Below are 13,416 nucleotides of genomic sequence, written 5' to 3'. Positions count from 1 at the left end.
TCTCTAATTTCTACCTTCTCTTCTTCCCAAACCTTCCCATTTTATTCTCTTTTCTTACGCGAATACGTCAGAAGCTTGGTTAAGCCCCCTCGTTGTAGTTGGTTTGGGACTGAAATGTAAATTTTGTAATTTGGTGTTACAGATGGTAAAATGGGAACCGCGAGTGATTGCCATCTATTCTGAACTATTTGAACTTGTTTATATAGGAATCTGTTATTATTTTAAAAAAAAGTGCTGTTTATTTCATATATGCTTTTGTTTTCCCCTTAAATCTCCAACAGATTGCTGATAAATTTGATGATTTTTCTGGTGTGAGGCAAATGAAGAAGCAATCAAGTATGGTGGGAGCGTGATGAGGATGCATGCTGTAAAGTAAATCTACCTCGACTCACTGTTATTACGGCAAAAAATTCTTATTTATTTAATCGACCTTTTGTATCCATGTACTGCATTTGCCTGTGTTGTTTGTATTAATCTACTTTTACTATATCTTTCTACGCAAGAGCTGATTACAATGTGCATAAATGAATAAATTTCTTTATCCTTCTTATTTATCTTTTCTTAATCATGAGGTTCCAGTGTCCTAAGGATCTGCTATTTACTAAGAATTAAATAATGCTATCAAAATAAAAAAGAGAGAGATCCGTCTTAGTGAATAGGGATGGGAAAGGATTTTTGTTCCTGTCCCGTCCCGTCTTTCCCCCCCTTTTTTTAAAAAAAATTATAATTTTTTGTATGAATTTTTTTATATTCTAATGCTTATTTCTTATTGGGTTTAAAAAGATAAAAACATTATAAAAAAATATTATGTAACAGCTTAATTATAAAAATGTAAAAACAATACTGTAAAAAAAATACCGTAAAAGAAACACTATATAATGGCTTTATGAATTATTTCATTGAGGAAGGAGATTTTGTTGAGATAACATTACAACTTAAGAGCTAAAAATACTATAAAAATAATAATTATTGTTAATAAGTAAATTGAATAATCAAATAATAATTATTAATAAATATTTTTTTAAAAATACCCCAGGACGGGACGGAATGGGACGACTTTGTCTCGTACTTGTCCCGTCCCAAAATTTTTTCTGTCATATCCTATCTCGAACTCATCAGGATCAGGATGAGACGATTAAAACGGGAGAAATTGAATACCCCTATTTGTTAGTACAAAAATGCTACGGGAAAGATTGATAAATACCAAATAACATAACTTGTTAAGTGACTGTTTTGAACTGTTTTATGACAGAATGATGAGCAATCTTCATAAAAAATAGAGCCTACTTGGAGCACATAAGTTGAGAAGACATCAGAATCCCAGAAAGAACAAAATGATAAGCTTGCATGACCAAAAAGAGAGCAGCTCATCATAAGCTATATGCTGCAGAAATGAGCTAGATAACATAAGCTGAAATGGAGAATTTATGCAAGAGGATCTTCATGAAAGAGGATCTAAAAATATCCTTGAACCTGTTTTTGTAACATAGTGCCAACAGAATGTGGCAAGAGTCTTAAAATTGTCATCGTCTATTTTGATATAAGACAACTCTATGTTAAAAAAAAAATTAATAAAAGTGACTGATTTTTTTTCTCTGATTAATGATTATCATTATTCTTTACAGTTACTATCATTATATATTTGGCTAAAATCTAATGCTTCAAGCAAAGGATGTCACAATCAAGTGATGCCTACAATTAAAAAATAAATAGAATGTCTCAGTGTATACATGTTTTAGATAAAGAAACTAGTTTGATTCATGTTGAAGGCAAATTTGTAGTCATGGTAAAGACCTCTTGCAAAATTGGAATGTATATAACCAGTATAAATTGATTATAAAATGATTGACTATTTACTGCACTTTTATTATCTTTTTTTTTGGATAAAAAAACAATTTTATTAAAATCTAGATAAAACAATACATTAAAAAAGGTTCAACAAGTAACATACAATGGGGGGGCAGAAATGATTTCTTCTAAAATATTATCTAAACTTCGATCCACACAACTATTTTCTTTATTTCATTTTAATAACAAATGAATTTTCTTACAAATAGTTAGAATGAAATTAACAATGCATTTAGACCTTTGCGGCCAGTGAATGAAAACCCGTGTTGGAATTGTGTGTTGCGTCTATATACACAGAAACAAAAACAAAATCATGGCTAATTACTGGATCCAACATAAATTGATTCTTCGGCCAAAAAAAAAAAACATAAATTGATTCATTTTACCACTGTTATTAAATGGACGATCGAGATTGAGTGAGAAAATGGACGGATAAGATTGATTATTTGAAATGACGTCGTTTAGGGTAGTAGCAGCTTTCCTTCTGCTAACTCTTGGATGGGTTTGTGCACATCCCTTCGTCAATCGCAGCTGCCTCTGTGTATAACTTATGTACGTCTCGCCTGATGAGAATGCCCTTTGGGTTATTGTGCGTTTAGTTTTTGGATTTGTACAGGGGCGATTATTTCTTCTGAATCAGATTGCCAGTTCCTTAGACCAATGATAAATATTTTCTGAAAGTTGCTTTTAGAAAGCCTATGCATGATTCGACTCTCTCCAAAGCTCCCGAACCCCAACTCAAACTTCCTCTCTAAGAAGCACCAATGTCTCTCTCTACTGAACCTATGTGCTTCCACTAAACAACTCTCTCAAATTCAAGCTCAATTACAAGTTTCTGGTCTTTCCCAAGATCCTTTTTTGCTTAGAAAGCTCGTTTATTTTTATGCTTTGTCTTCCTTCAAAAACTTGAACTATGCACGAATACTTGTTTACTACTCTCCCAACCCACCACCCGTTGCCTGGAACATGCTCCTTAGGGGCTATGCCTCCAGCCATTCCCCTATTGAATCCATTTGGGTATTCCGTGAAATGCGGAATCGAGGAGTTACACGCACTAAGCTTACATTCCCGTTCCTCTTCAAGTCATGCGCTATGGTAGTAGCACTTGGAGAAGGAAGGCAAGTGCAGGCAGAAGTTGTCAAGTGTGGTTTGGATTCTGATGTTTACGTTCAAAATACTTTAATCAATTTCTATGCTTCTTGTAAGAAAATACTGGACGCTAAACAAGTATTTGATGAAATGTCTGAGAGAACTGTTGTTTCATGGAATTCAGTTATAGATGCTTGCGTTGAGAACCTTTGGTTCAAAGATGGAGTTGGGTATTTTGTGACAATGAGAGATTTTGGGTTTGAACCGGATGAAACCACCATGGTTGTCATGCTTTCTGCGTGTGCTGAGTTAGGAAACTTGAGCCTTGGGCGATGGGTACATTCCCAAGTAATAGTGAGAGGCATGGCGCTCAATTGTCAGTTAGGTACTGCTCTTGTTGACATGTATGCAAAGTCTGGAGCTGTAGGTTATGCTAAATTTGTATTCCATAGAATGGAAGAGAGAAATGTGTGGACATGGAGTGCAATGATTCTTGGACTAGCCCTACACGGGTTTGCCAAGGAAGCCCTTGCACTTTTCCCCAAAATAAATGACTATCCTACCATAACTCCAAATTATGTAACTTATCTTGGGGTTCTATGTGCTTGTAGTCATGCTGGGATGGTAAACGAAGGGTACCAATACTTCCGGGATATGGAACAAGTTCATGGGATCAAACCCATGATGATCCATTACGGAGCCATGGTTGATATCTTGTGTCGTGCTGGGTATCTCAAAGAAGCTTACGACTTCATACAGGGGATGCCTATTGTGCCAGATGCAATTGTATGGCGAACCTTGCTTAGTGCATGCACCATTCATGACGTTAATGACCATACTGGTATAGGGCATAAGGTGAGGAAGAGGTTGCTTCAGCTGGAGCCTAGGAGGGGAGGGAATTTTGTTATTGTTGCAAACATGTATGCTGAAATAGGGATGTGGGAGAACGCAGCAAATGCTAGGAAGGCTATGAAAGATAGGGGGCTAAAGAAGATGGCCGGAGAGAGTTGTATTGAGTTAGGTGGGTCCATGTATACTTTCTTCTCAGGATATGATTCTCGACCAGAATTGATGATTGTTTATCTCTTATTAGATGGATTGATTCTGCATTTAAAGATGGTTAATTATTTGTAGTAGCAATAACTTTTGATTAATACAACATTGTTGTTTATCTATTATATTTTTTATTGGAAATGGCCAACTTTTTTCCTTCTCTTCGATCCCTTGGCTAGTTTGCTTTGAAACTCCTGATCTGTTTCTGTTTTGAAATTAGTCTTCCACTTTAGCCGGCTCAAAAATGGCTCATATTTGGCTGTCACATTTCACTGTTGGAGAAACAATTATTGGACTTCATGTCACTCGGCTCTGGCATATGGCTTTGTAGTGAGACATCTCATCCACAAAGGCTGTCAAAGATGTTCCTTTTCTCATGTCATCCGTCACACGCCAGACAAAATGAGTGCAGAGATGAACTGTGGTGTTGCAACGGAATGGAGGGAGTTACATAATGCTTCAGACCTATAACTGCTCAAATTTGAAAATCAAAATCTACTCAGATCTCATGTCTCCCCTCACTGATGCACAAAAAGGTTTCATATCCTGTTAGTAACCAAGTTGAAGCATGCGGAAGGGTGACTTGGTGAAATATAGTCTTCATTTGTCTATATTTACAATGCTTTAATGAGGTCAGTTATTTTTTTGAATCATTTTTTTACGTATACTAAAGCTAAACAGAATAGAAAGTGCGAGCTCACATCTACACTGACTCTCCTGAGGCGTTTAACCTGTTGATGCGAGACAATGCAATAGATCACCCCTTGAGAAAAGTCCTAATTGACACAAGGGAACTCATGTATGCAGATTGGGAAGTTCTTTTCTTTCATCCAGGAAGAGAACACATTAAATGTGCAGATTTCATGGCAAGAGAGGGCCATACTTCTTTTGTAACAGAGTTAGTGCACAGTGTGCCGTCTAGGTGCTTGCCTGTTTTTGGATGACAAGCGTATGGCTTGCAACTAGAAAGCGAACTGGGCAATTTTTGCTGGTTGACTAGATACTAGATCTAGTCTGTTTTGTTTCTCAAGGCTCGTATTGCCCTTGTATGTTAGAAAAAGAATTGAAAGTGCCTGCTGGTTTCACATGGGTAAAGAAAGACATAGCACTTCTGTGTAGAGTAAAAATTCATGTTCATTTGAATGGTATAGAGGGAGGTCAATATTTGCACTTCTCTGAATCAAAGCTGTTTCCATTTGGAAACTGTGATCATTACAGGGCCAATATATTGCTTATGATGTCTGTATACCATAGATTTGATCAAATATTGTTTGCAACTGCTTTTGTGTAGTCGTACAAATTCCTTATGTTGTTTATTTGTATTATTTTCCATAACTGATGTAAATCTAAATTAAACGTTCTATCTCTTCCTTTAAGCCATCCGAAAGTGTAACTGTAAGATCTCTTCTAAAAATAAAAAAAGGGTTAAATAGCATTTTTGCCCTGGAAGTTTTTAAAAAGAAGCCGTGGGTATATGAAAGTTTTTTTGGATGCAAATTTGTCTTGCAAACACTAAGAACGTAGCAATTTTGCCCTGTCCCAACAGACCCAAACAGTCAATGCTAGTTGACCGAGTTAATAGAAAGACATTTTTGCCCTGGAAGTTTTTAAAAAAGATCTGAGTATCCACAAGTTCTTTTTTCTACAATTTTGCCCTAGAAGTAGTAAAAAATGTAGCAATTTCACCCTATCCTAAATTCTCACTTGACTCTTATATACCAATTTATAGGTTACTTGAATTAGTTTAAAAGAAAATGATAAATATGAGAAGCAAAATAGATTAAAATTTTATATTTAGGATCAAATCTAACTCTCAACTAACTCTTATATTAAGGATAAAGAGTATTCATCTATATTTTTATTAACTTTTCATCAATTATCATAGATATAACATTTTTCAATTCTATTTTTTTAATATAAAAACTAGACTTGTTTATTTTACATGTTGCATGGAGCTTTTGAAATGATCACTTAAGTAAATAATTTATTAAAAGAATAATGCTTATAAATTTTCTTATATTTTTGTTGATATATTATCTTATCCTAAGATGTCACATCATCATCACTCTGAAAAAAAAACAAAACAAAAGAAACCTCTTTTCCCTTTTATCATCATCATTGGTGTTCATGAAAACATGAACAACCAACAAAAATAACAATAAAGTCAGATTAACAATTGCCGAATTTGCAGATGAAAAAATTAGTCTGGAAAAAAAATAAAGCTTTCCCCCTTCATCATGATCAGCATATATGAACATTAAACCGAGAAAAAAAAAAGAAACAAATTAAATCAAACTAGAAATATCTTTAACTATTTGGTTGATAAAGGGTGCAAAAAATGATAAGAGAATATATCAACATAAAATATAAGAAAATTTGCAGGCAGTTCTTTTTTGATAAGTTATTATCTACTTGAGTGATGATTTCAAAAGCTCAATGCAATATGTTAAATAAACGTATGTCTAGTTTTTATATAATAAATACCATTGAAAAATGTTATATCTATGATAAAAAATAAACAAAAATATACATGAATAATTCTTATTCTTAATATAAGAGCTAGTTGAGAATTAGATTTGGTCTTAAATATGATATTTTAATCCACTTTGCTTTTTATATTTATTATTGTCTCTTAAACTAATTTAGGTAACCTATAAATTGATATATTATATAAAAGCCAAGTGAAATCTTAGAGTATGGTGAAATTGCTATGTTTTTTACTACATCCGAGGCAAAATTACACCTAAATAAATTCTGGATACCCATAGCTCTTTTCTGAAAACTTTCGGAGCAAAAATGCTTTTTTAACTGAGTCAACTAATGTTGACCATTTGGGTCTGTTAGAGCAGGGCAAAATTGCTACATTTTTAGTACTTCTATGGCAAAATTGTACTAAAAAAAACTTTCAATACCCATAACTTCTTTTCTGAAAATTCCCGGGACAAAAATGCTGTTTAACCCAATTAAAAAAAAAATCTTGTATTTTCGTTCCCCGGTATTCATTTATGTCTTTGACCGAAATGACCATTGCTGTTTCTATTATTTGATTCTATTTAAATTGTTCAATTTTAATTCTAGTAATCTCAATTAAATGGTCGAAATCTTTGGAAGATGCTTCAAACTGAAATTGTATTTTCTGCTGCGCAATTTCTACACTGGGTGATGGAAAATCCAGATTCAAAGATAACTATGGATCATGCAACTGTGCACGATTTTATCAAGATGTAATCATTGTATTTAATGTGATTTTAATTATAAGGTCCTCGAGCATTTTTTTTTAATCCCTCTCTCTATATGTCGTTTTTTGAATACAAAGGCACGAACAAGCTTGAAGATTAAAAAACAACAGGTTACAACCTGCAGAATCTGACGAAAAATAACTACGTGAAATAATGCAAGTCTACCAAAAGTAGGCCAACGCAGTAGTTTCGGGGAGTCTGGAAGATATTAAGCTCAGTGCTCACATCATGAGTTCTTCTGGCAAGACAGTTAGCACATTTTAACGCTTCTTTGTTTGAATGTATGATGTCAAAGTCCTAGTTTGAAAAAAATGAGGGATTTCACATCAATAATCTCGGTTCTTTACGCAAAATCAAATAATTATTTGTTCTTATTTCACGTGATTTAATTCAAGGGATTTCTATGAGTTTTAAAAATATCAATATATCAATATGCTGATTGGCAAAAAACAATCAATACAATAACAATGAGCCTTATTTCACAAAGTGATGTTGACTACATAAACTGAATGACACTATTGTGCTTTGTCAATAATTAAAACTTTGGATGTCAGCTTTGATTAAAATACAGCAAATAATTAAATTACATGCAGCTCAAAACGCTGACGCTATTTGTCCAAGCCAATTACTGTTCATTGAATAGTGAATGGACTGATAGTGTCCATTTTCTAAGTCAGTCTAATTTGTATAATACTCCTCCGATCCTAAATATAATACCTATTTTGTAGTGTAATTTACATTATAACTACAAAATAGGTCTTATATTTAGGACCGGACACTAGCAATATCATTTTGGCAAAATACAGAATTCTTACTCTGTAAATACTCCTTCCAGTCTCAATTATATTTTAAAAAACAAATGCTTCACAATATCTAAGAAAGTTTGCTATTCATCTTCATTATTTATGGAATTGAATTGTTTTTCTTAAAATGCCCCAACTGGCAGTGATCGTCGTTTTCTTGCAATAATTCCAACTACTCATCAAATTTTAATTGAAGGGCACAATTGAAAAATACGCATTACTCGGACTTTAAATTTAGCTTGTTTCACCTTATAATTAAGATCAAGAAAATATGGTAGTTTTTGTTGAGTGGTTTGATACAAAGCTCCAAAAAACAAATGAGAATCTAGAAATCTTCATCTTGGCTTGCCCATGGTTGTCTTCCCCAATGACATTATAAACCTCACAATGTGAAAGGTAAACTGGGTCAAACTTTAATTCCATGGAATTTGTTGCAATTCTTCACTCCATCCATTGGGCACTTTTTTAAGTTAACATTTTAAATATTTTTGTTCTAATAAGTACATAACATAAAAGGAGCATAATTTTTTCACTCTCATCTGAAGTTACACTAAGATGAGCGCAAAATTCATATCTGAGCTTCAACTCATTTGCCACCGGTATGTCAGGACCTACTTGACAATTTGTGCAAACACGTACATTTTTCAATCTTCTCATCTTCTAGTCTCCGTCCGTACTACATATATGAAAATTAATATTTATTACAAAGCCACAAGTTATAGCACTTCGTAACTACAATAATCATACATATTTAGTACCGAAGAAGCCACAATCTTCTTTACAGGTCAAAACAATGATATAGTTAATTGGGTTGCAAAGGATGAAGTTACTTGCAAGTGTCTGAGTCGGACTCACCATGAATGAGTTAGGTTTTAGCGCGTTTGCCGATGGGAAAGGACACCCTTTGTTGAGGATTTTGCTGCATATCTGTCTTGTCTTCCTGAGAGGGGTTGGGATCAGCAGCTTCTTCATCCTCAGTTTCCTCCATTGGTTGGGAAGGCCTTTTGTTTGGAATTGCCAGTTGGTAGTTAGGACTGATTAGTGTATCCTTATCAGGAGGGAGAGAAATGCCAGGACCTGCTATTGATTTCGGTAACGGTATCTTGTTACGGCTACGTGCCAACTCCAGAAGCACCTATTAAGATGTAACATCATCAAATATTTTATCCTTTTGGCAAACGGAAAAGATTGCCTCTTGAATATAGTGCATGATAGAACAAGTGGAAGTTCATGACATATTTAATATCAAACATTTTTTTGGTGAGACCAGAACTCCTCTTTTAACAGTAGAGACTAATCTCACTTTAGCCACCAAGGCAGAAAGTAGACTCTTCCCAACTAAATATGCTTCAAACACGAATTGCTAATCAAATCCCTAACAATTTGTTAAATGGATGCGAGCCTCTGCCACTCATATCAACCTGAATTGGCGGTTACTATCAAGTACTCTAATAAAATTATTACACATGAGCTTCTGCAACAACTCTAGCTTCATGCCCCTTGGACAGGGTCCCAACAAACAGCAAATCAGCCATGCCCAGGCAATTAGTAACAGAAAGTTTGGTCAGTAGATGTTTCAGCTAGCTAGGTACAATCCAATCTGAAAGGTTGCGGAACAAGGAAAGAGGGAAAAGACCAAATATCATATTCATAGGTAAGATTTTCTAAAACCTAGTAAATTCTTCTATTAACAAAATTCCTTTTCATGCTTAGTGAAGAAGCAAAAATGCTTTATCTGTGGAGCGTTATGATTCTGAGTCCAACATCAGCAGACTGCACAAGAATATTTTGTTTTATTTTATTGACTAGAAAGTGAATCAGCAAATTAATCTAGCAATCAGTTACCAATGTGACTATTTCAAAAAGAGGTAGACATAGCTTCCACGTTACTTGCTTATAGAAGTCATCACCCCAACACCCCCCCCCCCAAAAAAAAAAAAAAAAAAAAACCACCAACTTCGTTCGTCAATAGCGCACACTTGCTTAGCACCTGCACTGCAAACTTCAAAAACTGGCATTGAACGACAACAAAGGAATGCATCTCATCTTGTACTTCCATGGGGAAGGAAGGACACAATGAAATTCCAATTTCCAAATCAAGGGGAAGATTCCATAAAAATCCTCTTCTTTTCTGTTGTTCCTTATCCAAATGAACCGGGGTGTTTGTTTAGCTTATTTTAAGTAATTTTGCACTTTACAACGTAAATATGTAAAAAAAAAAAAAAAAACGTTTTGTCTCATAAAGAGCAAAAATATTATAAACTAGCTTCCCAGACAGGCACTAAGTAAGAGTACAGACACAATTTTACTTTTGATGATAACTTAAAAAAGCACAACATTTATAAATGCAGAATTACCTCTCTAGGTGGTGGCTGAGAGAAGCTAAAGTTAACCTTTGACTGAATAGCAAGCTTAACATCATCACAATCAATTGCAGATTTGCTAGCATGCTCAGAATATACTTGGGCATCCGTCAATACTTCAACAACATAGCGATACCACAACTCCAGAAACTTGTGTATGACACGAGGTTCATAGTCCTCCACTCCCATTGATTTCAAGAGGGACTTCACAATTTTCGCATCCCTGGGCAAATCCTCATCTTTATCCGCCATAGTCTCAACAAGTAATTTGATTGTTCCTGAAACAGAGCAGATCCAAATCAATACATATAGCAGGATGAGTTAACAAGTCCAGTCCTACAACTCAGCCAAACCATAAAATCAGAAAAATAGCAAGAATTTTATAGAAAGTAACATATACATCTGACACATACAAGGGTTTCTTAAAGATCAAGGCCTTCAAACAAAGATGATGATGATGCCCAAAAAAAAAAAAAAATCCTGAAATCCCTATATACCAAAGCAGGATTTCCTGAATTGTAATTAAATTTTAGATTCAACAGAGTACCACAACTGCTTCATCCTCTTTAAATAGAAAATTTATGACCCAGCATAAAGAATCCTGGAAATGAAATGACAATGAGATGACATTCACTCGACCCAACTTGATGTACAAACTGGGATGAAGCCTAAACCAACAAGCAGAATTTATAATCAGTTATTTTGAAAAAATAAATCCAGATCATGAAATTCAAGCAATAACAACCTGACTGAACTTTATCACCCAAATTCATATTCAGTTAAGGCAGGGAAAAAGGCTACAACATCCCAGCAAAGGTGTCAGAGACAGAGAGAAGTTTTATGACCAGACGTTATACTCAATTAAACTCACAAAACAAGGCAAGATCACGCTAAAAACAACAGAGCTATCAGCAAGTTTTATCACCAGAATCTATGGTTGAAGTTAGCTAGATAAGAAGGATATATCATACCAAAATCATCAGAGCCAGTGGCAAGCTTTACCATTTATAGACTCAAAATTAGCTAAAAACCATGCTTGATAAACCGATACAACAGCAAAGCTTTATCAGAACAATTTATACTCTGAATTAAACTGAAGACCATGGAAAGCATATACCAAAAAACACAGAAGTTGCATCATAATAATTTCATGTAAATTAAATATTAAATATCCTGACACAAAAAATCCACTAATCTAAATGATTCTATTCTTTTTTTTTTTTTTTATTAATTCAAGGGAGCACACTCTTCAGCATTGAATTGTAACCTACAAAGCAAGTAAAAGTAATGCAAAGAAGGTAGACACTATAGAAGAAGGGGGGATCTATAGCAGGAGTGATAAATTCTCCTTTTCTTTTTATTTCAAAACAACAAATGAACACGCCAAATTCCGAGATACATGCATATTCAAAGTTCTAAACTTCTTTGTTGGTTCGCCTTTCCATATGATAACGCTGTTCTTTCAAAGGATACCACGGTCCATTCCCACGGATAAAACTGACAGCCATAAATTTCCTCCTATCAAACTCAAGGTCTGTATAGAACAATCAAGGGCTATAAGCAAAATTGTGTTCACGATAGCAATGAGACAGCAGGCCACAGCAGCATAGAGTTAAAGCAACAAGACTTTAAGAAAAAATCCACATGAACAACCATAGGCGGACCTATATTACACTCACTGATATCCACGAAATATGCATAGTTCATATGATACCCTTTTAATTTTGATATCAGATGCATTAACGGAGAAGCCTTGGTATGCCAATCGATTCAGGCAAATCCTCCAAGCCACTGAAGAATGACAATGAAAATGCTTGCAATTTGTGCTCTTCCAATTAACTAAGATGAAAAACTTTAAAACAAAGCAACAATAAATGGTGAGCCGGCGTCCGACACAGGGTTGAGAATAAACAAATGACGTGGGGAACAAATTCAAATCTAGCTTCAAAGCCAGATTGAACAAATCAATCTCGCTGGAATTTGGGAGCAGACAGAGCCCAAGGGTTCGTTCGTACCTTCTTCAATACTAGACGCAGGGCTGACAACCGTGGGCGGTGTCTGACGGCGCGCTCGACGAGTGCGGAATGCCGGACCAAAAATGAATCTCCTCCGACCAGACGAGAGCGTTTCGTTGGGGCTATAAAGGGAAAAAGAGTAACGAATCTCTAAGGGTATGTTTGGCTCAATGAGAGGAAGGGGAGGGGAGGGATTTTAATGGAAGGAAGGGGAGGGAAGGGGAGTGAAAGGATTTTAATATTATCTTGTTTGGATTTATAAAAAAAGAGGGGAGGGGAGGGAAAAACATTTTAATATGGATAATTTTGCTCTTATTTTATTTAAGGTGTGGGCATAATGGTCACAACATGACAAAATATAGACATAATGGTTACAACATGACAAAATATGGGCATAATGGTCATAATATGACAAAATATTGCCCTTTCCCTCCAAATCCTCCCAATTTTGGAGGGGAGGTTAGGGAGGGGAGGGGAGGGGAAATTTTAAAAAATTTCCCCTCCCCTCTTAAAATTTGTGTGTTGCCAAACAAGGGAAAATGATTAAAATCCCTCCCCTTCCCTCCCCTCCCTCCCAAATCCCTCATACCAAACACACCATAAAGGACTTGGGTTCCGGTCCTTTGAAATATCCTTCTGGTAATACTTGTATGCTAAATTGGTGAGGGATATTGTGCCTATTTTAAAAATATTTTAAAATATTAGATGTACTAAAAATTATTTTAAGACAATAAATGATACTAAAAAAATTGTTTAAAATGTTAGATGCATAAAAAATTTAATTAATTTATGATGTTAAGTACTACTAAAAAAATTAAAAAATAATTCAAGATAATGAGTACAACTTAACCCAAATGAACAAGAAAAAAATATAAAATAATGATAGGAAACACAAAATTAAAAAAAAAAAAAGAAAAACAAGAAGATACGTTCCAAACGCATCATTTGAAGAATGAGCATCAGTGAGTTGGGAATATGAACCCAATAATTCAGAATATGAAAATAA

The 13,416-nt window shown here is 34.7% G+C and overlaps 2 protein-coding genes across 2 annotated transcripts; one reads left to right on the top strand and one right to left on the bottom strand.

Moving 5' to 3' along the window:
* Positions 1 to 2,396: 2,396 nt before the first annotated feature.
* LOC114741882 (pentatricopeptide repeat-containing protein At2g36730-like) lies at positions 2,397 to 4,147 on the top strand. Its single transcript, XM_028930134.1, has one exon. It carries the CDS (start codon positions 2,551 to 2,553, stop codon positions 4,069 to 4,071), a length of 1,521 nt encoding a protein of 506 aa, XP_028785967.1. The 5' UTR covers positions 2,397 to 2,550; the 3' UTR covers positions 4,072 to 4,147.
* Positions 4,148 to 8,463: 4,316 nt separating this feature from the next.
* On the bottom strand, positions 8,464 to 12,535 carry LOC114741881 (transcription initiation factor TFIID subunit 9). Its single transcript, XM_028930133.1, has 4 exons — positions 12,411 to 12,535; positions 10,390 to 10,673; positions 8,888 to 9,167; positions 8,464 to 8,708 (listed from the first exon to the last, which is right to left on the bottom strand). Exons 2-3 carry the CDS (start codon positions 10,645 to 10,647, stop codon positions 8,898 to 8,900), a joined length of 528 nt encoding a protein of 175 aa, XP_028785966.1. The 5' UTR covers positions 10,648 to 10,673; positions 12,411 to 12,535; the 3' UTR covers positions 8,464 to 8,708; positions 8,888 to 8,897.
* Positions 12,536 to 13,416: the final 881 nt, after the last annotated feature.

This window comes from Neltuma alba, unplaced genomic scaffold (assembly GCF_004799145.2).
Source record: "Neltuma alba isolate B1F8T4 unplaced genomic scaffold, ASM479914v2 tig00003558_pilon, whole genome shotgun sequence".
NCBI lineage: Eukaryota > Viridiplantae > Streptophyta > Magnoliopsida > Fabales > Fabaceae > Neltuma > Neltuma alba.
The sequence above is the reverse complement of the archived record's forward strand: the minus strand, read 5'-3'. Positions and strand labels throughout refer to the sequence as shown.